The 25,088-nt window shown below is 41.2% G+C and overlaps 1 protein-coding gene across 3 annotated transcripts in view; it reads left to right on the top strand.

Annotated features, from left to right (window-relative positions):
- The window catches only part of LOC126185099 (uncharacterized), a 232,359-nt gene that overhangs the window by 51,220 nt on the left and 156,051 nt on the right, over window positions 1-25,088 (top strand). For all 3 annotated transcript variants that reach the window (XM_049927911.1, XM_049927910.1, XM_049927912.1), the window contains exon 6: window positions 24,129-24,294. In XM_049927911.1, the coding sequence (XP_049783868.1) occupies window positions 24,129-24,294 (166 nt within the window). The remainder of the gene's footprint in view (window positions 1-24,128; window positions 24,295-25,088) is intronic.

Below are 25,088 nucleotides of genomic sequence, written 5' to 3'. Positions count from 1 at the left end.
CGAAACCTTTTGTTTAACCCATCCAATACCTCACAGAGAAAAGAGAATATAGCATCTTCTGTTGTTAAATGACTTCTAAAGCTGAACTGTACATTTGATAGAAAATCGTGTGATATAAAATGATCAATTATCCTTACATACACAGCGTTTTCCATAACTTTAGCAAACACTTATGGCATAGAAATATGTCTAAAATTATCTATATTATCCCTTTCTCTCTTTTTGCATAGCAAGTAGAAGAGAAAGTGTGCTGACTCCCCACCCGTTAACACAGGCAGCATAGGATGGGTGATGTGCCTGCGAACTACGAGCAGCACTGTCACTTGAGACTCAAGTTCGCGCAGTTTTGCTTTATCCAAAGGTGTGTTTCACTATTGTCTGTGCTTATTTTGTGAGTGAATTTATGGTGTTGTGAGTGAACGTTGAAGAGTTGAAGTCTCAGGTGAACAAGTGGTGTTTAGGGATATAGTTATTCATATTTGAAGAAGGATAAAAAATGCCGACTTTTTTCGTTCCAGCGTGCAGATCTGGGTACTGAGAAAGTAAAGGTAAACATTTTTTTAGGTATCCAAAAGACGAAGTAGAATTTGCAAAATGGGTCAGAGCAATTCCTCGGAAAGACAGAATTCTAACTCAAAATTGTTTCGTGTGTGATTCACATTTCTGTGAGAAACTTATTATAGAAGCTGACGTGTTCAGCATTGAGGGTAAACAAGTTAAAATTCCAAGACAAAGGTGGTTTCTAAAATCAGGGGCAGCTCCTCATTTATTTCAAAATTTACCAAAATATCTATCGAAAATATTACACAAAAGAAAACCACCTCCAGTAAAACACTCACAAAAGAGTAGCTGATGTAAATAAAATGTTCAACAAGAAGTTCCGATGTTTCCCAGGGTTTCATCCGTTGAGGAAAATATACAGAAGGTACCGGATGAAGTGCTCATTTCACTAAAGAGAACATTAAAGTGTAAGAAGCTGGAAGTTGTGCGGTTATGTAATAAACTAAGAACAGCAAATGTAGAAATCCATCTACCGTGAAAGCAGCTCTTAGACGAAAAGCGTAAGAAAGCTCAATCAAATCTCCTATATCATTCCGAACTGAGTAAGAAACGGAAAATAATAGTAGACACTATGATAAAGAAATGCCAATTAAAAAGCACCAAGGGAATGCAGTACGATGACGAGTTTCTTCTGGACAGCGTGCTCTTAAAAATTAAGTCGCCCAAAGGATACAGGCGTTGTTTGAAGCATGGTTTGTTGCCACTTCCTTCTGAAACACATCTTCGAAATTTAGTAAAGGGTCTCAAATGCTCATATGTAATCAATAACACTCCGTGGTGGCCATTAAGAATTATTTTCGGGAATAACAAGATGAAAACAAATGCTTAGGTGTGCTGATTTTTGATGAAATTAAGTTCCAAGAAGAACTGCAATTTAATAACAATTCCCTGAAAGTTGATGGTTTCGTCAATTTAGGAGTGTATACTACGGATGACTAAGAATAAACGTGCCAATCGTGCTCTCGTGTTCATGTTTGCTCTTCTGTTGCATAACTGGATCCAACCTGTTGCTGTGTATGCAAGTCGCAATGCAACTCCAGGCGACGTCGTCTTGCAGATATTAATTCAAGTGATTATCCAGCTGGAACAAGCCGGAACAAAAACTATTGCATTCACTTGTGATGGCAGTTAACTGAATAAAAAGGTCTAGCAATGTCTTGGAATTAGAGGCAAAAAAATAAAGTAGCTTGCTCTATATCAAATCCTGTTGATGAAACCAGAAGAGTTTGGGCATTTTCAGACGCTGTTCACGCAATAAAGTGTATAAGAAATAATTTCTGTGATAAAACTGAAGTACTTTTTAACAATGAGATTGTCAACTATAATTTTTATTGCAGAGTCTATCAAGATTTGCCAGATTAAAAGTTTGCCACAAGTTAATTTCCACCCTCTTGAAAGCGATGTCATTTCAACGAATGAATGTAAGATTAGCCTTGCAGTTATTCAGTAACTCAGTAGCAACGGCATAAAATTCTTCAGGGAAATTAAAGCTACAGGATTCGAAGGCAGTGAATCAATGGTATCATTCACTAGATGTATGAACAACATAGTGGACACATTTAATTCTTCGTTTCCTAAGGATACATTGTACAAAAACTCAGAGGCTCACAAGACATTAATGAAATGGAAAAGCATCCCTGCCGATAAAAATAACAGCTTTGCTTCTGAAAGAACTCTCCAGTCTCTAAGAGTAACCATTGAAAGTACATTGGAGATATCTGAATATTTGTGGGGAAAAAGGTTTCAGCTATGTCTTGACTGCAAAATTTAATCAGGACCCACTTGAACATCATTTCGGTATCGTAAGGTCTCTGAGCTGCAATGATCACCCATCAGACTTCTTGAACTTGCACATGTTACAGTGTGTTTACATTCCTGTAAAACTAGCCCTATCTTCTGGCGGAAACTGCGAACATAAATGTGAATTTTTGTTGACGTCATATGTATGCCAAATGCGGACGTTAGCCAGACATTTGCAGCAAAAGAACAGAGACAGAGTTCTAGATATGGAAGACATAATTTAAAAAACCTATGTGTTCCAGATAACTTCATAGAGGCTTATCCCAATCCACAATATGTTGATAGAGTCTTGAAAGCACCATAGAGTCTAGAAAGCACCACAGGAAAGGAATGTTTAGTTTATCATCTGGCAGGTTACGTGGTGCATCAAGCAAGAAAAGCCGTAAAATGCCATAAGTGTTTGTGCCTCTTAAGTGGAAATTCATCCAACATCCCATTCTCTTTACTTACATCTATTACAGATTAAGGCTCTTCTACAGAAAAGACGTTGGTCACATATCTATCGAAAAGCGTCTCCAATGTGCTTATGCAGGTGGAAAATATAGTCGCGGTAAAATTCCGTGAGGACAGTTTGAGGTGACATTTTTTAATGATTGCCTCAATAGTTTGGACCACGTAAGTGTTGAAATATCTAACGTTGGATGCTGTGAATATCATGTGATGGTCATTAGTTCCCTAGCTGATTCTTCATTATATGAAATGCCGGTTTTTCACTGGCGTTAAACAAATTCGGAAGGAGTTGAAGTCTTCAGAAACTTCCAAGACTGCTCAGAAACTATCCAAACTAGGTGACATATGCAGCGTTTGGCATAATAACATGTATTTCCGTGGGTCACAAGCGGAGCAACTGACATCACGTGGCGGAACCTGTGAACTAGCGGAGACAGCACACTTTCTCTTCTACTCGCTATGCCTTTTGTAAAGCAGCTTTACTACTGAGAACTGAAATCGTTCATGAAATTGACCATTCCTAAAGGAAAAATTACAAATATGGCTAAATACAAGACTAACATGTGCAGCACAGTACTTTAATATTCTGCTAGGCACTCCATCATAACCATGAGAGTCCTTAGTCTTCAGTGATTTAATTATTGACTCAATCTCCCTCTTTGTCTGTATCACAGAGGAGTATTTCAGACATCAGTCTCGTAAAGGCATTTGCCAAGAAAGTTATATGATTCCCTATAGAAACTAAAATTTTATTTAATTCACCAGCAATGCTCAGAAAATGATTGTTATATATTGTACACATATTTGATTTATCAGTAAGAGAAATATTTTTGCTGCGAACTGACTTTAATATCATCGACCTCGTACTGCTGACTAGACACTTCCTTCACAGCTGACTATATGGTTTTAATTTTATCCTGTGACTTAGCTATTCTATTTGCATACCACATACTCTTTGCCTTCCTAATAACATTTTTAAGCACCTTACAGTACTGTTTGTAATGGGCTACTGTAGCTTGATTGTGACTACTACTAACATTTTGGTATAATTCCCACTTTGTTCTACAAGATATCCTTATCCCACTAATCAGCCACCCAGGCTGCCTATTACTGCTAGTACCCCATTTAGAATGTTCTAACGGAAAGCAACTCTCAAAGAGCATGAGAAATGTGTTAAGGAAAGTATTACAATTATCATCTATGTTATCAGCACTATAATCATCCTGCCACTCTTGTTCCTTGACAAGGTTTAAAAAACTCTCTATTGCTGTAGGATTAGCCTTCCTACATACACTCCTGGAAATTGAAATAAGAACACCGTGAATTCATTGTCCCAGGAAGGGGAAACTTTATTGACACATTCCTGGGGTCAGATACATCACATGATCACACTGACAGAACCACAGGCACATAGACACAGGCAACAGAGCATGCACAATGTCGGCACTAGTACAGTGTATATCCACCTTTCGCAGCAATGCAGGCTGCTATTCTCCCATGGAGACGATCGTAGAGATGCTGGATGTAGTCCTGTGGAACGGCTTGCCATGCCATTTCCACCTGGCGCCTCAGTTGGACCAGCGTTCGTGCTGGACGTGCAGACCGCGTGAGACGACGCTTCATCCAGTCCCAAACATGCTCAATGGGGGACAGATCCGGAGATCTTGCTGGCCAGGGTAGTTGACTTACACCTTCTAGAGCACGTTGGGTGGCACGGGATACATGCGGACGAGCATTGTCCTGTTGGAACAGCAAGTTCCCTTGCCGGTCTAGGAATGGTAGAACGATGGGTTTGATGACGGTTTGGATGTACCGTGCACTATTGAGTGTCCCCTCGACGATCAACAGTGGTGTACGGCCAGTGTAGGAGATCGCTCCCCACACCATGATGCTGGGTGTTGGCCCTGTGTGCCTCGGTCATATGCAGTCCTGATTGTGGCGCTCACCTGCACGGCGCCAAACACGCATACGACCATCATTGGCACCAAGGCAGAAGCGACTCTCATCGCTGAAGACGACACGTCTCCATTCGTCCCTCCATTCACGCCTGTCGCGACACCACTGGAGGCGGGCTGCACAATGTTGGGGCGTGAGCGGAAGACGGCCTAATGGTGTGCGGGACCGTAGCCCAACTTCATGGAGACGGTTGCGAATGGTCCTCGCCGATACCCCAGGAGCAACAGTGTCCCTAATTTGCTGCGAAGTGGCGGTGCGGTCCCCTACGGCACTGCGTAGGATCCTACGGTCTTGGCGTGCATCCGTGCGTCGCTGCGGTCCGGTCCCAGGTCGACGGGCACGTGCACCTTCCGCCGACCACTGGCGACAACATTGATGTACTGTGGAGACCTCACGCCCCACGTGTTGAGCAATTCGGCGGTACGTCCACCCGGCCTCCCGCATGCCCACTATACGCCCTCGCTCAAAGTCCGTCAACTGCACATGCGGTTCACGTCCACGCTGTCGCGGCATGCTACCAGTGTTAAAGACTGCGATGGAGCTCCGTATGCCACGGCAAACTGGCTGACACTGACGGCGGCGGTGCACAAATGCTGCGCAGCTAGCGCCATTCGACGGCCAACACTGCGGTTCCTGGTGTGTCCGCTGTGCCGTGCGTGTGATCATTGCTTGTACAGCCCTCTCGCAGTGTCCGGAGCAAGTATGGTGGGTCTGACACACCGGTGTCAATGTGTTCTTTTTTCCATTTCCAGGAGTGTAGTTTGTACAGGGTGTATACGACCCGGGACAACCGGGAAATCCGGGAAAAACCCGGGAATTTTTTCATCCGGGAGAAAACCGGGAAAAACTCGGGAATTTTTCGGAATTCCTGGAATTTTTCATTGTTTTAGCTTTCAGTTAAATTTTTTTAATTTTGGCTGCAGAATTGATTCTCTAGCAAAGAATGTTATTGTATCCTGCTACTGGAGAATGATACTGCAGCAATAAAATATAAATGAGAGGGGAAAAACAAAACTTTAGTGACAAAGGAAATGTGCAATTTACAGCAACAAAAAACCGTGCACGCATTAGCGTTTGCAAATAGCAAAAATGTGTCAAAGGCCATAGGGCGCAGACTGTAATTCTTCGTAACAATAAACTGCCTGCTATGAGTATGACGTCACAACTGTTCACATTTGGTTCGTTTGACCAATTGCCAGCGGTCTGTTGCGCATGCGCATTTGACTCGCGTATAAGCAGTACCTTCTCCCGCTACTTGAAGTTTGACTGTTAACTGTGTCGGTAACAGTAGCAAGCAGCCAGATGCAAACGAGAAAAATTTTTCTCGCGCGCCATAGCTGTCAGATTCACGCTTGCACAGAGTTGTCCGAGTTGTAGTGGGGAGGGGATTAACCTCCACGTAACGCGTGTTTACGTTAAGTGATTTCGCTGCTTCTCTTCGTGTACAGCTCCCAAGTCAAATGAAAACAAAACGGATTTCTGTGGCCGGGGAGCTATCAAGTGAATTAAAATAAATTCACATAATTATGGAGGGCAAAAATATATTATTTATTTCACTTTTCTGATTTTTATTTTATTTCCAAGTTAGTAGCAGTCAAGCATTAATCGCCTTGCAGAACAGTGAAGTTATTTTTGCAAGTTTGCTAAAGAAATTTGGCTCTATTAATCTTTCCGCTGAGGCAATCATTTTATTTGAAACGAAGTGTTTTATTCTACAGTATTGGCTAGTTCCAACTTTTCGCTGAATTTCAAGTGCACGTTATCATCTTCTGCCATACATGGCATTATGCCATAATAAAGAACCAAAAATGAGATCGTAGAGTACTGGTACTCCAAGAAAATTTACATCCCAAAAACCACGCTGGAAAGCTTAGTATCAAATTGGACATACTTCATTGTGAATCTGGAAAAAGCCAATTCGCACTTCAAGCTGAATTATGCATTTTAGTATGGTTTACGAAATTCCGATGCTCTTTGGAATACCCTCTGATGCCCTGTTTCTTTTATGGTGTAATGTAAGCTCTTTTAGTGCTTTATACACATGAACATACGGGATTCCTACACCACTGCAGTTGCACACGCACAATAATGCCTGTTTTCTGGCGCTCTCTGGAAACTGGTAAATCGAACCTATTTCTAACAGTCTTCGGATAGTATTGCGAACGGTGGTTAGAAAAGCGTTACTTTCAAAGCAAATTTCTTTTTACGCAAGATGAATTATGTTACGTGTGAGAAAGTGGGATGGATATCTAAATCACAGAGCGTTCGAAACTGAACAGTTTGAGGACCAGCCACTTAACAAGAATTTCGAGCCGAGATATTTATGTCATAATATTAAATTTACTGGCACATTTGTGTGATGTATCTTAAAGTATAACACACGCAAAAAAGATCAATATTACATGTGAAAGCTAAGCTTCTGTTGTAGCGTGTTAATCTTAGAGACTAATATTATATGTGAAAGCTTAACTTTTATTGTAGATATACGGTACTGTGTACATTAATGTAAACCGTTAACTTTTCCTCTTGCGTGTTCGCGCTATTTAACCAGTGATCTTGCTACTGGCTGACTATAACATGTGTCCTATGCTCTGAATAGCTGCTGTCATCGGCTGACGAGATCTCGTGGCTTGAGATATGACTCGCTTACAAAATGACTTCGCAACCTCGGTTTCAATGCTCCGCAAACTAACGCGCTGTGTTTGGTGCAATTCGAATTTATACTTTCGTAATAAGAAAATATGCAACGTATGTGTTGCTGCAAATCAAAGGTCTTTCCAACACTTCTCTCCTTTTATTTTTTTTATTTTTATTTTTTATTAAAATTCTCTCCAAAACTTGTCTGCCCGTCTTTTTTTTCTTCTTCTTCTTCTTCTTTTTTTTTTCGGGACGTTCTACGCGATTGTATAAAACGTTAACCATTCAAAGAATTGATAAGTTTTACAGTTCCGAGGGAAAATCTACGGAAAATCTGTCACTTAGCACAGAAAAAGTGTATTTTCGCCCGGGAAAAAGCGTATTTTTTAAACGGAATATCTGGGAGAAATCCGGGAATAATCCAGGAATTTTTTTTCCTTGTCCCCGTATACACCCTGTTGTAACTAAATATGACATTTGTTTGAGTACTAAAGCCTTTTAGTGTTAAAATTTGTGTATCATGGTCTGAAAGGCCATTCACCCTTTTACTAACAGAATGCCCATCTAGTAATGAAGAATAAATAAAAATATTATCTATGGCTGTGCTACTATTCCCCTGTACCCAAGTTGGAAAAAACACAATCTGCATCAGATCATACGAATTTATGAGATCTACCAACATCTGTTCTCTTGCACCATCATATACAAAATTTATATTGAAGTCACCACATATAATTAATTTCTGGTACTTCCCAGTGAAGTGAATCAAGAACCCTCTCTAGCTTGAGCAGAAATGCTCTTTAGTCAGAGTTAGGGGACCTATAAATAACAACAACAACAACAACAACAACAACAACAAATATTCAAATATGTGTGAAATCTTATGGGACGTAACTGCTAAGGTCATCACTCCCTAAGCTTACACACTACTTAACCTAAATTATCCTAAGGACAAACACACACACCCATGTCCGAGGGAGGACTCGAACCTCCGCTGGGACCAGCCGCACGGTTCATGACTGCAGTGCCTTAGACCGCTTGGCTAATCCTGCGTGGCAGCAGCAGCAGCAGCAGCAGCAGCAACAACAACAACAACAACTAAATTCAACTGCCCCTGCACTACATTCAGATATCTGTTGAGTGCAGTGGTGTGATAAGTCTATGGACTGAAATGGAATACTGTTTTTTACATACATGGCCACTCCCCCACCCCGCAAGGAATGCCTTGAAAAATGGCCAGCTAATCTGTATCCTGGTAAATTATTTAAGTGGTGCTTAAAGTAATATGTCTGAAGCGCACCACCTACATCGTATTCCCCATCCCTATCAAGACTGTTCCCTGCTCCACCCACTATCACTACCTGATCCTCCTCCATAAAATTCCTACATAACTCCCCTATGCTGTCAGTTACTTGAGCCAACCCTGCACTAGGCCTCACAAAGCCGGTGACCTGGTACTCACTCCCCAACACTTCCTCCACACCTCTACCGTGCAAACTACCTAGCAGCAGAACCTTCTTCTTTCTGTAAGACTTTGCAGCTGATCTAGGCCTCCTAACTGCATGTTCCCTACATCTACAGCTGCACAAGGCTCCTCTCCACTCAACTCTGACAGTTTGTCAAATCTATTGCATATACACAAAGTATAACTGTCTGAATACCTCCTCTTCCTAGCTGCCTTCTTGCCAGCTGCCAGTTCCCATTCCCCACCACTCTTCACCCTCCTCAACCTATCTAGTTCCTCCTTTGCGCGTTATAACTGCACCTGAAGGGCTCCTCTATCAACTTATTTCTAATACAGATTCTGCATTCCCATGAGAGGATCTTGCTAGAATGCCCACTGGCTTCCCCACTGCATTCCCCAAATGAAAATACTTTGAACAAATCCCACACCGTAACCCACTACTCACAAACCTATGACGGAGCCCACACTTCTCACTTGTGGTAAAATTTTATAGTTATTGAAAAAAACTATACGTCTACATTACCAAAGTTCAGTTACACCGGTAGAACTATTTATAGAACTAACAATAGCGGTCTCGAAATTCTCTGTCTGCTGAGAAAGCAACTACTTGTATTAATACTACTGCTCCACAGCTAATACCGATACCAACAAAAATTCACAAAATTGTTAGCTAAAACCAAAAATTCATATGGCCACTGGAACACTCGACGAAATTAGAACACTGAATGAAAATTTTACTGAAATATTTCACTAGAAACAGTAAGAAACATCAGCTGAAAACTAAAGCATGAAAGTTACTAAACGACTTCAATGCACAGAAAACTAAAAAAACACAGCGAGCGAATGTTTTCAAAACTTTATTAAATCGTTATTTCGTCACAAACCGCACGAAACACTGCTGAAAACTCTTAAAATTAATAACTGCATAACAGTGCACAAATAAGTTTGTCAGTATTTAGCTTTATAACCGCTACAGATGCTGTGCACGCCGCAGAATGTAAACGCACTACTGAGGCACGAGGCTTGATGAACGACATAAGCACACTCACAAATAACAGACCATAATAACGTGGGAAGAAAGACTGAGATTAATAAAAATCCACTAATAAGTTGCTTTTACAGTAATATAGTCAGAGATCTTTTACAGCTACATCACATTTTTCCCTGTCCATGTTTGTGGCCACATGGTCAATTACTGATGCAGTCATTGTGGCAACCCTTGTTGCACTATTGACCAATAGGGACATGCCAAAACTTTGAAGGATATTTATGAGGGTGCTGCTGGATTCATTTATGGTATTAATGTTGATGGTAATGTCCCCAAACAGAATTGTGTTGACCTTTGTACTTGAGACTTTATCTAGAACTTCTGTTAATTTATTGAAAAAAGTGTCCACACTACCACTACTGGGAGATGTTACCCACACACACACACACACACACACACACACACACACACACACACACACACACACTAATTTCTTGGTGATATCAAGCCCTGTTAATTCAGTGCATCACTGTTTCACCACTGTATTGAGTTGGTGGGTGGGTTAGGCAGAGGATGGGTTGATTCTCATCCCTGAGGGACCTCTATTTGTTTCCTGCAGTAAAAGTCAAACCAGTCCTAAATTCAACATATATCTTGTACCACTTTAAGCTGAGGCACTGTTATTGCCCCAAATACATTGATTCTACCACTACTACATGTCACAACAGTACAGCCAGGTGTCCTTTACTACTAGCTGGTGAAAGTACTCTTTAAAGACTTGTTTTGTGACTAAGACACTGATGATCTATAAACTTGAACCTTTAACCTCCAAAGCCAGCCAACCAACCAACCAACCTACCTACCTACCTACCTACCTACCTACCTGTACAGTTGCGTGTTGGTCAGTACACCTGTTTGGTGAGTAGTGTTGTATCCTCATATATATTTATATTTGAGCCTGGATTTTCTATCATTGTACATACTAGCAGATAATTAATTTTGTTTTTTCAACATATTATTTTAGGCTGAGGGCTGAGCCCATAGTCAATTAGAAGACTTCGTTGTCATTTTGGCTTTGTGGTAGAAAGTTTTCAGACATGTTACTTAACTTTGTACTGGTCATTCACTATAATTTGTGGTGGCTGTACAATATTACAAATTCTCCAGTTCCTATTTCTTTTGACATTTGCATTTGTACTCCGCAAGCCACATTACAATTTGTGGCAGAGGATACATAAGTAGCACCAGAGTCATACCCGACCACCACCACCACTTTCGTATTCCATTTGGTACACAATTAAGATATATTATGTAAGTGTAAATTTGTTTCATTTTATCCTCATTATCATTATTCAGTATTTATGTCGGACAAAATAATGTTTTGCTTTACTCATTTCGGTATATGTCTCTCAGAAACTCCAGTAAGACTTTGTGAGATGCACAGCGCGTTACTCATAATGTTGTTCACCGAAGCTCATTTAATATTTATGTGATACTCATCTGCTGTCTAAGCATGCTAACGATTAATCTTACAGCTGTTGTATGAATCTTCTCTACCGCTTCTGTTACTCATTCTTCGCAATGGTCCTCAGCTAATGAAAAGTACTCCAGGTCCAAAGAAAGGTGTTACAAGTGACCCCTTCTATAGATCTCTCCTAATAAATGTGTGTCTGTTATTTGCCTTCCACACTGCTAGGCTATTCCACCTTCAGTCATTCTGATAGGTCAATCATTGGTACTAGACAGTTGTAACTATCTTCACAGACTGGTCAAATAGCCAAATGACATGAGTCTTACATCTGTTTGGTTATATTACGTTACATTGACTTACATTTATGTTCAGTTGCCAGTCTTTTCATCAAGTATTGATCACCTGCAAGTTTTCTTGCATTTTCTTACACCCTTCTAATGACGTGACCTACTTGTATGACAGTGTCAACTGAAAATAGCCTCAGCAGCTACAAACATTACTTGCCAATCTAATTACAAAGATTATGATCAGGACCAATTCTGTCACACCACCTTGAGATACACAGAGCACTACTTTAGATTCTGAAAAGTTTCACCCCGAAGAATGACATATTCGGTTCCATTTTCTAGGAAGTCCTCATTGCAGCTCCATACATGCTCATATATTTTGTAAGCACACATTTCTTATGTATATGTAATTTGGAAGGGGCAGATTTGTATATTGATTTTACAAGAAGTTGACATCAGTGAGCTAGATCTGTAGCATTGCACATTCACCCTACAAGTCTATGGACTGTAAAGATGTATGCCTCTTTCCAACGATGCAGAATACTTTTTGTTTGAGTGACCTACGATAAAGTTTTGCTAAAAGGAGGGACCATATCTTCCACATATTGGACGGATGTTTGCCAGGCAGGTCTATTGGACTTTCCTCGATAAATTGGTTTCTGCTGTGTGAAAATTTAAAATGGGAACTGTACTGAGATCATCTTTAGTGAATGTATATCTGGCGCATGCCTAAGGTTGCTGCAGCTGTGCTGTGAAAACCTCATGTATAAAGGTGTTGTGGAGGTTGAGAGTTTGGTTATGATATTTTTAAAGATTCTGATAGTGCCAAGTTAATTGTGTTTGAAAGAGTTGATATGTGAACTCAAGATTAACTTTACACTGACAAAGTATATTGTTCCTGGGAGGTAGAACTTGGTTACCATTACTGTTGTGTCATGCAACACATTTTTAACATTATACAAGAATAATCCCAAAAATAAGGTCTCCTATTTTTTTATAAGTACATAGACCTGTTTATTTCTACAATGGTTTACATCAGTTTACAGCTTGAACATTTAGCTATTTTTCGACATAATCACCATTTCTGTCGATGCATTTTTGTAGACGCTGTGGCAGTTTTTGTATGCCCATGTCAGACCAGCTCACCGCCATGCTGTTCAGAAAGTTATTAACCTCGTCTTTCACCACTTCGTCGTAGCTGAATCGCTTTCCAGCTAAATGTTCTTTTAACCTAGGGAACAGGGGATAGTTACTGGGTGCCAAGTCAGGACTATAGGGTGGGTGACTATGTTCCCCTGAAACTGTTGCAGGAGAGCAACGGTTTGCCGAGTGATGTGTGGGCGAGCGTTGTCATGTAGAATGTGTACGCCCTTGCTCAACATTCCTCTTCTCCGGATCTGAATCGCCCGTTTGCGTTTTTTCAGAGTCTCACAGTACCTGTCAGGGTTAATTGTGGTCCCAGCAATTCAGCTACGACGACGCTATTGAGAGTTGATACCCAGTGTTGATACAGTCTTTTAAGATGGGCGTTTTGGACTGCTTTTTGCCCAGTCTAAACTTGAAATCATCCGAAAGTTGGCACAGAACAGCCAACACTCACCGATGTTGTTCCTCAGTCAGGCCACATGGTATTGGCAGTTTGATAGTAGTGGTTAGTAGTGGTAGTAGAGCATATTTTTTGTTGAGGGCACTAAGCTGGTTATCCTGGACTGATTCTGGTGTTCCTATACAAATACCTTTATGGATGAGTTTTGGCTGCTCATGACAGTTAGTGGTCCAAAGTTCTCCTTGACCACTTGCAATACTTATGATCATCTCTGGCATGTAGATTTCATTTGTGAGGCTGAATAGCTTTTTGCAATTCACAAAAGGTTCACAGTTTAACTGACCATCCAGGTTGATGACAGAAACTCGTCTCATCTCGTTGATGTCAGCAGGATAATTATCTTCAATGCCAAATAACTGCCCAGAGCAATCTTCATGTGCTTGTTGAAATAACTTTGCCAGTCTGAAGTTCTGATCTTCCACAATCTGTGACTGCTTGTGATGCCTACAAGAAGTCACATCTGAGAATATTATTATTAGTACATTTCATTAAAATAACAAATTCGAAGGGCCGTATTCTGCCATTGATAGTTATTCTCACAATACATGTTCCTGAATGCTGAACATATTTCCCATTTGTGACTTCAGCATCGTGGAACTTAATATCATGTAACATAGGCTGCTTTAGCTGGCGGCGATGAGAACTCGTCATTACAGAAAAAGTATCCCCAGAATCTACTAATATCTGGACAGTCTACTAATACCTGGACAGGCTGGCCATTGATGGTGCTGATGAGATTTCCTGACATCTTGCTAACTTTCATCCATAGGATTTCCATCTGTGGTGACCTCACCTCCACAGGTAGTCACCTCGCTCAGTTTCCTTGAATTTGACAGCTAGGAAAATGGCTGACACAATCTGTACTGTGACGAGGAATGGCTATGGCTGATTGGGGAGCAACCTCCTCCAAAGTACAGTGATGGACCTCATCTGACAGGTCGTCTATAATCGTAGACAGTTGACTGTCATGACTAGGACTGTTGTGATGGTTGACATCTTGCAGCCAGTAGTCACTGAACACTCATCACATTTCACTTCAATACTGGACAACATATCCAACGTATCCACATTTAAAACATACTGCCATACTGGTCTCTAACTGAAAAATGTCTGTTCTTCTGCAAGGTGTTATACAGAGAATCACACTAAAGGTAGGCAGACCTCTTCTTCAACTTTCTCTTTCAGCCCCTGATGTCTGGGGTCAACATTAATGGCTACTATCTCTTATATACATGGTCTGACATAACTGACGTACATAAACTGCTGTATCTCTTCTCTTACCATCTTTCACAACTGCCAAAGGGAACACATTTGGGAGTCTGTCATCTCTCTTTCATCCCGCTCTTGGTCTGTTGCATTTCCTCGATGCACTGGCACCACTTCATGAACTTCTCAGTTGTTGTGACATTCTTTAACAGAAGAGCTTGCTCCATACGTGCTGTGACTTCTTTCATCAAGTGTTACATTTTGTCGGCATTTGTCATATTCCGATTGTGGCGAAGGGCCAACAAATTTTCTATGTAAGCCTGCATCATTGCCTATAACATTGGACCCCATTCTTATTGTTCTTCTGCTAAGTGGACCTGCTGCTGATTGTCGCCAAATCTTTATTCCAGTTTGGTCAAGAATTTATACAAGCTGTCAAGCTTCTCTTAATTGTTCTTGAAACAGCTGCACTGTGTTATCAGAGTAAAAGTATACATGTGCCAAACACATAACATCATCCCACCTGTTGTATTAGACAACTCAATCAAATTGTTTCAGCCATTTCATTGTGTCCTGACCCACTTCTTTAGAATGGACAGGGACTGTGATTGCTGTGTTCGGATGAGGTCTGAGTTGGCATCCCTTCGCTCACAGCTGCAGGCGGCGCTGACTTCGGTTGTGCGCAGCTTGAGGCTGTTGCCAATGGACACCACTGTGGGGAGCCAGACTTGGGTATCACGGGGCTGTCAACCTCGTCCCATCTGTCCCCAGATCGGTCTGCCGTTGTGGTTGCCCCGGTTGCTGCCCGCAGTGGGGCTGAGCCCTCACCTGTGGTTGATTGGGAGGTCGTTCCAAGGTGTGGCAGGCAGCGAAAGACGTCCCCGGAGGCTGATCAGAAAGCCTCCCTAGTGCGTCTGACAAACAGGTTTCAGGTACTGTCTCTGGCTGAGCCAGATGCAGCTACCTGCCCTGTTTCAGAGGATGATTCTCAGCCTTCAAGGTAGTTGGGAGCTCCAGTGTTAGGCGCGTAATGGGGCCCCTTAGGGATATGGCGGCTAAGGAGGGGAAGAAACCCAGTGTAGAAATCCAGTGTGCATTCCGGGTGGAGTCATTCCTGATGTGGAAAGGGTCCTTCGGATGCCATGAAGAGCACAGGGTGCAACCACCTGCAGGTGGTGGCACATGTCGGCACTAATGACGTGTGTCGCTTTGGCTTTGAGGAAATTCTCTCTGGATTCCAGCGGCTATCTGATTTGGTGAAGGCTGCCGGTCTTGCTTACGAGATTAAGGCAGAGCTCACCATCTGCAGCATCGTTGACAGAACCGACTGCGGACCTTTGGTGCAGAGCCGGGTGGAGGGTCTGAATCAGAGGCTCAGACGGTTTTGCGACCGTGTTGGCTGCAGATTCCTTGACTTGCGCCATAGGGTGGTGGGGTTTCGGGTACCGGTGAATAGGTCAGGATTTCACTACACTCAGCTGGCGGCTACACGGGTAGCGGAGTCTGTGTGGCGTGGACTCGGCAGTTTTTTTTAGGTTAGAAGGCCTCTGGAAAGTATGGGGTGGGCTGCAATCTCAAAGGGTACATGGCAAATACAGGACGTGCTTGGATCAAGGAACAGTCGGAATTGTAGTTGTAAACTGTTGTAATTGTGCTGGGGAAGTCACTGAGCTTCAAGGGCTAATAGAAAGCACAGAAGCTGAAATCGTTATAGGTACAGAAAGCTGGCTAAAGCCTGAAATAAGTTCTGCAGAAATTTTTACGAAGTCTCAGACGGTGTTCAGGAAAGATAGATTAGGCAGAATTGGTGTTGGAGTGTTTGTGTCTGTCAGTAGTGGTTTATCTTGTAGTGAAGTCGAAGTAGATACTCCGTGCGAATTGGTATGGGTGGATGTTATACTTAACAGCCGAACTAAGTTAATAATTGGCTCCTTCTACCGACCCCCAGACTCCGATGATATAGTTGCTGAACAGTTCAGAAAATATTTGAGTCTCGTAACAAATAAATACCCCACTCATGCGGTTATAGTTGGTGGGGACTTCAACCTACCATCGATATGTTGGCAAAAATACTTGTTCAAAACTGGTGGTATGCAGAAAACATCTTCCGAGATTGTCCTAAATGCTTTCTCTGAAAATTATTTCGAGCAGTTAGTCCACGAACCCACGCGAATTGTAAAGGGTTGCGAAAACACACTTGACCTCTTAGCCACAAACAATCCAGAGCTAATAGAGAGCATCATGACTGATACAGGGATTAGTGATCACAAGGTCGTTGTAGCTAGGCTCAATACTGTTTCTTCCAAATCCACCAGAAACAAACGCAAAATTATTTTATTTAAAAAAGCGGATAAAGTGTCACTAGAAGCCTTCCTAAGAGACAATCTCCATTCCTTCTGAACTGACTATGCAAATGTAGACAAGATGTGGCTCAAATTCAAGGATATAGTAGCAACAGCAATTGAGAGATTCATACCTCATAAATTGGTAAGATATGGAACTGATCCCCCATGGTACACAAAACAGGTCCGAACGCTGTTGCAGAGGCAACAGATAAAGCATGCGAAGTTCAGGAGGATGCGAAATCCCAAAGATTGGCTAAAATTTACAGACGCGCGAAATTTGGCACGGACTTCAATGCGAGATGCCTTTAATAGGTTCCACAACGAAACTTTGTCTCAAAATTTGGTAGAAAATCTGAAGAAATTCTGGTCATATGTAAAGTACACAAGCGGCAAGATGCAGTCAATACCTTTGCTGCGCAGTGCCGATGGTACTGTTACCGACAACTGTGCTGCTAAAGCAGAGTTATTGAACGCAGTTTTCCTAAATTCCTTCACCAGGGAAGACGAATGGAATATTCCAGAATTTGAAACACGAACAGCTGCTAGCATGAGTTTCTTAGAAGTAGATACCTTAGGGGTTGTGAAGCAACTCAAATCGCTTGGTACGGGCAAGTCTTCAGGTCCAGATTGTATACCGATTAGGTTCCTTTCAGATTACGCTGATACAAAAGCTCCCTACTTAGCAATCATATACAACCGCTCGCTCACCAATAGATCTGTACCTACAGATTGATAAATTGCACAGGTTGCACCAGTGTTTAAGAAGGGTAGTAGGAATAATCCATCGAACTACAGACCTATATCATTGACGTCAGTTTGCAGTAGGGTTTTGGAGCATATACTGTATTCAAACATTATGAATCACCTCAAAGGGAACGATCTATTGATACGTAATCAGCATGGTTTCAGAAAACATCATTCTTGTGCAACGCAGCTAGCTCTTTATTCGCACGAAGTAATGGCCGCTATCGACAGGGGATCTCAAGTTGATTTCGTATTTCTAGATTTCTGGAAAGCTTTTGACACCGTTCCTCACAAGCGACTTCTAATCAAGCTGCGGGCCTATGGGGTATCGTCTCAGTTGTGCAACTGGATTCGTGATTTCATGTCAGGAAGGTCGCAGTTCATAGTAATAGATGGCAAATCATCGAGTAAAAGTGAAGTGATATCAGGTGTTCCCCAGGGAAGCGTCCTGGGACCTCTGCTCTTCCTGATCTATATAAATGACCTGGGTGACAATCTGAGCAGTTCTCTTAGGTTGTTCGCAGATGATGCTGTAATTTACCGTCTAGTAAGGTCACCCGAAAACAAGTATCAGTTGCAAAGCGATTTAGAAAAGATTGCTGTATGGTGTGACAGGTGGCAGTTGACACTAAATAATGAAAAGTGTGAGGTGATCCACATGAGTTCCAAAAGAAATCCATTGGAATTCGATTACTCGATAAATAGTACAATTCTCAAGGCTGTCAATTCAACTAAGTACCTGGGTGTTAAAATTACAAACAACTTCAGTTGGAAAGACCACATAGATAATATTGTGGGGAAGGCGAGCCAAAGGTTGTGTTTCATTGGCAGGACACTTAGAAGATGCAACAAGTCCACTAAAGAGACAGCTTACACTACACTTGTTCGTCCTCTTTTAGAATATTGCTGCGTGGTGTGGGATCCTTACCAGGAGGACGGAGGACATCGAATGGGTGCAAAAAAGGGCAGCTCGTTTTGTATTATCACGTAATAGGGGAGAGAGTGTGGCAGATATGATACGCGAGTTGAGATGGAAGTCATTAAAGCAAAGACGTTTTTCGTCGCTGCGAGATCTATTTACGAAATTTCAGTCACCAACTTTTCTCTTCTGAATGCAAAAATATTTTGTTGAGCCCAACCTACATAGGTAGGAATGATCATCAAAATAAAATAAGAGAAATCAGAGCTCGAACAGAAAGGTTTAGGTGTTTGTTTTTGCCGCGCGCTGTTCGGGAGTGGAATGGTAGAGAGATAGTATGATTGTGGTTTGATGAACCCTCTGCCAAGCACTTAAATGTGAATTGCAGAGTAATCATGTAGATGTAGACAAAAACAATGATATGTGCTTGATGTGCAGCTGACTTGTTGCTGTTGTGGAATGCACTGGTGTTCTGAATATACATACCTCAGTAATAAGGTATTGATTGTATTCTCTTTCCTGTCTCTGTAGACAATGTCTTTTACATTGCCTATTTGGAGCCACAGTAGATATTTCGAAGTATGTGACATCACCACCAACAGTCTCGCATTGAAACCACAATAGAGTCCAAATTGGAATGGGTCATCAGTGAAATACAACACTTAGCACTGGAAGCACATTTATTATGAACAGCAAAGTACAGCCAGAACTGAACTGGGCACAGAATGCTGCTATTTATACAAACTCCAAATGTTCTAGAATATACAAACATTACAAACATAAGAAATTTTGAGAACCTTCCAGGAATGGTACATACTAAATATCAAACAACTGCTGATGGGCCGATTTGATCTGGTGATCTGCAGCACACAGTCAGCCATGCTAATCAGTATGCTACACTGTGTTCAGCACAACTCACAGCAATGTTTCTATTAAGTCACGATGTGCACTGTCTATACCTGACTATCTTCCACTTTCACGCTATCATCCTTTCAGGTGAATATTTGTTTTTCATGTTTCAAGAAGTAGGTGTTTATTTTCTTGCCACAATTATCAAACAGTAATATCTTACTACTTTTTAGCCCTTTCATTCATCAGTGATGTTGTTATAGCCTTAAAGTCTAAGATTCCCACATCCTAGTTCATTGAATGATAGTGTGGACCTGTTTGTTGTTGACAGTTCTGATATGTTTCTCTCACATGTGCAATGTCTCACCAGTTGCTCGAGATCACGTTCATGGGCGATGATTACAACACTGTGACAAGACTCTGTTCCCCTACTACTCATGTAACTTACAAATTGAAATATCCAATTATAACTGTACAATGTTCAGTGCCATTATATGCATTAATGTCTTACTTTCTATGGAGTTTTCCAACACTGATACTTAAAGTATGTGGCTAGTGGAAACATCCACTTACTACACTATGTGATCAAAAATATCCGGACACCCCCAAAAACTGAGCGAGGTGGCGCAGTGGTTAGCACACTGGACTCGCATTTGGGAGGACGACAGTTCAATCCCGCGTCCGGCCATCCGGATTTAGGTTTTCTGTGATCTCCCTAAATCGTTCCAGGCAAATGCCGGGATGGTTCCCTACAAAGGGCACAGCTGACTTCCTTCCCCATCCTTCCCTAATCCGATGAGACTGATGACCTCGCTGTTGGGTCTCTTCCCCCCAAAAACAACAACAACAACAACAACAACAAGAACAACAACCCCCCCCCCCCCCCAAAAAAAAAAAAAAAAAAAAACATAAGAGTTTCATATTAGGTGCACTGCGCTGCCACTTACTGCCAGGCACTCCATATCAGCGTCCTCAGTAGTCATTAGACATCCTGAGAGAGCAGAATGGGGCACTTCTCAGAACTCACGGACTTTGAACGTGGTCAGGTGATTGGGTGTCACACGTCTGTACGTGAGATTTCCATACTCCTAAACATCTCTAGGTCCACTGTTTCCAATGTGATAGTGAAATGGAAATGTGAAAGGACATGTACAGCACAAAATCGTACAGGCTGACCTTGCCTGTTGACTGATAGAGACTGCCGACAGTTGAAGAGGGCCGTAATGTGTAATAGGCAGACATCTATCCAGACTATCACACAATAATTTCAGACTGCATCAGTATCCATTGCAGGTACTATGACAGTTAGGTGGGAAGTGAGAGAACTTGTATTTCATGGTTGAGCAGCTGCTCATAAGCTACACATCACACCGCTACATGCCAGACGCTGCCTTGCTTGGTGTAAGGAGCATAAACATTGGACAATTGAACAATGGAAAAACGCGTGGAATGATGAATCACGGTACGCAATGTGGCGATCCGATGGCGGGGTGTGTGCATAGCGAATGCCTGGTGGATGTAATCTGCCAGCCTGTGTAGGGCCAACAGTAAAATTCGGAGGTGATGATTTTATGGTGTTGTCGTGTTTTTCATGGAGGGGGCTTGCTTCCCACTATTGAAGAACAATTCGGGGACAGTGATCATATCTTTCATCATGATCAAACACCTGTTCATAATGCAGGGCCTGTGACGGAGTTGTTACATGACAATAACATCCCTGTGATGGACTGGCCTGCACAGAGTCTAGAGCTGAATCGTATAGAACACCTTTGGGATATTTTGGAACTCTGACCTCGTGCCAGGCCTCACCGACCGACATCGATACCTCCCCTCAGTGCAGCACTCCGTGAAGAATGGGCTGCCATTCCCCAAGAAACCTTCCAGTACCTGATTGAATGTAAGGCTGCGAGAGTGGAAGCTGTGATCAGGGCTAAGGGTGGGTCAACACCATATTGAATTCCAGCATTACCGATGGAGGACACCGTGAACTTGTATGTCATTTTCAACCAGGTGTTCGGATACTTTTGATCACATAGTGTATGTTTGCTAATCTTTGACACTTATGTTCACCTGGATTATCTCACAGTATGACTGTGTATTTACCTAGTCAAAAATTATGGTGTTTTATTATGGCAATAAATATACTACAACCATTGAATATTCTGGATAAACATGAAACTGTCCACCAGCAGTTGAGATCAAGAAATCAAAAATATAACAACAAAATTGATGGAGCTTCTGGTTTGAGCCTCCCACACAATTCAAATTAGAGGGGACGTCCTTTGGTGCTGAAGATGATCCTACAAATTCTGAGCTCTGCTTCCATTCGACAGGCAAGGCTAGCAGCCTTCACCACATCAGTTAGCAGCCAAAAGGAATTGAGAGTGGCCTATATTTTAATTGGTGCTGGCATGAGCCATATCTTGCACCTGGCTGCACCCAATTCATTGAGTAACTGCCTGCAGAGCTTCTTCCATATCCTGGGTGAGACACCCTGCCAAACATACTGAGCACATACTAGGGTGCCAACATTTGAACATTCAACAATAAGCAGTCCCTCCCTCTGAACAAGTCTGAACCCAATCCCAACAGATGATGTGACCTGCGTTGGTTGAGATAAACTTTCTGCAATGGGCAACATGTCGTATCTCTTGTTAAGGTGTACAGGAACAACCATATTGCTAGGACCTGCCTTTTCCTTCCACTCGGATATCTGTGACCAGTTCACTGTACACAATTCTTTATTATGTGAGAATGGCTAAAAAAGATCTTTTAAAACATATCTTAAGGTGCAGTGCCATCAGAGCTACCAGAGAAGCCAGGTGCATCATATCTGTCACTAAAATTTCACCTTCATAGCTGCAGCCCAGGGCAGCATCCCAAAGCTTTTCATATGTACATGACACAACTTTTAGCTGTTTTCATACAGCAGCTAACCTCTGTCCATCCACAGATCAATAATACAACCTATAAGCATCTCTGACTGTCAGGTAGACCTCATTAAGCATATAAAAAATTAAAAGATCTAAAGCTGTCTAGCCTAAGAGTTTAAAGAATTGAAAGACTGTGTTACCCTTCCTGCTGAAGAGCACTAAAACACGTTAACTATGACTAAAGCTGGCATGAGTGGGCAGTACTAAGATCTGAGAGGTGATGATAACTGTCATAAATGCATGAATAAATGAAAAAAGAACAAGATGATAATGTGCTTACTACAGATGTTCTACAGAATAAGGATAACCAGGTTAAATGTGCTAAATACAAACAAACAAATAAGAGATGTTAAAAATCCTCACTGAGCACAAACTAAACCTAGTTACTGCTCTATGAAGAAACGTGCAGCAAAGTAATTGAACATTCTGTGCAAATTATGTTTTGCAACTGGTGTGAGTGGTGCTGCTGGTTACTGCCAATTGTGGGATCTGATACGCTACTGACATGTTGTTCACTGGTTGTGTATGCAGTTTGAATTGGTAAACAGTGGCATTTATGGTGAATTGCAAGTAGATTGCATAATGTAATAACATGGAAGCCTAGGTCTTGTAAATACACAAACAATTAAAGAAAAAAAGCATTACTGTACACAGACATGAAGAGCTGCTGTTCAGTTTCACACAGAAGTGTTGTGATGAATGTCAGCCACAGAGAACTTCAGCTGTTGTAAGTCTCACTGCTTTTTACTGCTTACAGGACTGTCAGACATATTCCTTTTATTCATCTTTGCTATTTGATGAGTTTGTATCAATCTCAGAGTTTGAATTCTTGATAGTACCCTCTGCACTTATTTTCAGTTATAAGGGACAATCTCTGAAGGCGTGGTGAAACTTCTATCTTGTGGGAGGAGTATTATCCAATTCACATCTACCAGTTCTGGGTACCAGAGCTGATGTCACACAGAAGCACAAGCATATCTTTCTGATATGTCTAAAACACTGAATAAAGATGACAGTGTTAATTTGGATAAAGTTTTATGCATTATTCTTCATCCATCCAATTCACAAAAACATGTCCTTGCTGAAAGAGACATGTCTTCTTTTAATTGTTAATTAATTTTCTCTAATATATTTCAATTTTCATTTTAATTATCAATATATTCAAAGGCTTAGCAGTTATTTACAACATAGTAATATGTTGAAACTGTCAGTATGATAAACTTGCTGTGTGTGTTGTCCATAAGCTATACAAACAACTGTGCTGAACTTTGCTTTGTTCGTGATCTGGCTATTTTTCTATGGAGTCAGAGAAATTAAGAAAGTTAGCTAAATTTGTAAAGGCTTATTCGTGAGGAATTAAATAATAGAAGAGAGTGTTTAATATTAGATATCGCAGTAGAGGTCAGCAGAAAGAGTAAAGGAAAGCAAATGTATGTTACAGGTTGCAGGATTCTGACAATATTGTTAAGACACCAGTGCAAGTAATGTTACAACTAATATTCTTCCTCATTCCTGACAATACAACAGATCTTATATTTCCAATAGTGGACTCCTTTATGTACCCACCACCTCTTCCAGTTCCACTGTTATTATTATTATTATGAAAATACATTGTACATTACAGTCTGTTTTGTTATTATTATTTTTTTGTACTTAATAGATGAGACTGATATAATTTGTGGACTTGAAAGTGTTATAACTGCAATAAAACTTGTGTTATGGTGGTAACAACCTCAGAAGTTGAATGCACGTAACTCTCTCTCTCTCTCTCTCTCTCTCTCTCTCTCTCTCTGTGTGTGTGTGTGTGTGTGTGTGTGTGTGTGTGTGTGTGTGTGTGTGTGTGTGTGTGTGTGTGTGAACTTCATAATATAATTACATAGGTGTAAAGTTTTTTGGTTGTTCATCTTTCAGCATCTGGAAGTAGAGTGGCAAGTGAAACCAACACTTCAGTTGCAGAGCCAGCTGTTGCTTCTGGTGGTTTGACTCAACCACCGTCAGAGAGGAGTGAAACAATTGGTTCTGATAATGTTGATTCATATTCACTGCAAACAACAGATTCAGCTTCAAGGGAATCGAGGTTCGTCATAAATTTGCAAAGCCTCTTTATTTAGCAGCAGTCAGTACTGCTTTAGAACATAAGACTACACAGAAAGAAAGGTTAATGTGATGTATTACTGTATTTTACTACTGTATTTGTGTGCGCATATGTTGTTGTATCTAGGCTCATATAAACAGTTTTAAGGGGTACAGGAAGGACTTTAGCACTTACTTGGTATACAGACATTTACCTCATTGTTAGAGGGGATATAGCAGTTGCAATACCAACAACTTGTCATTGATTATCTCAGACTTCCACACCGACAAACCAGTGATTTTCCTGTCATAGTTTGCTGCCATCAAATGTCGTGCTTCATCTTGTTTATTTGGGTGGAGCAGAATGTATAACCCTGTTTCAGCATACTGATTTTTTTGTCTGTGGTTCCCATAAATAACTTTTGTGTGAATATCAGTATTGTTCCACAAATTTGACCACAATAAAGTCCACACTGAACTTCATCCCTTTAATTCAGTTGATATAGTATTCTATCTCCTACAGCCTTCGCATCAACATAAAATTATATTCTAACAAAGAATAAATACAAAAGAAACTATTTACTCTAATTTGGCATATTGAGAAACTTTTTTAAAAAAACATCCAAAATTGCCTATCAAAATATTGTAGATATATAGATGATACATTAATTTTGTTTAAATGTGCAGGAAACAAAGTAGACAATTTCCACTCACAATGGAATAGTCTGCATAAAAATACAACATCTACAGTCAGAGATGAACAGGATAATAAGGTAAATTTTCTAAATCTTGAAGTCA

This window comes from Schistocerca cancellata, chromosome 4, assembly GCF_023864275.1.
Source record: "Schistocerca cancellata isolate TAMUIC-IGC-003103 chromosome 4, iqSchCanc2.1, whole genome shotgun sequence".
NCBI lineage: Eukaryota > Metazoa > Arthropoda > Insecta > Orthoptera > Acrididae > Schistocerca > Schistocerca cancellata.
Note: the sequence above shows the minus strand (reverse complement) of the source record. Positions and strands in the feature narration are given on the sequence as shown.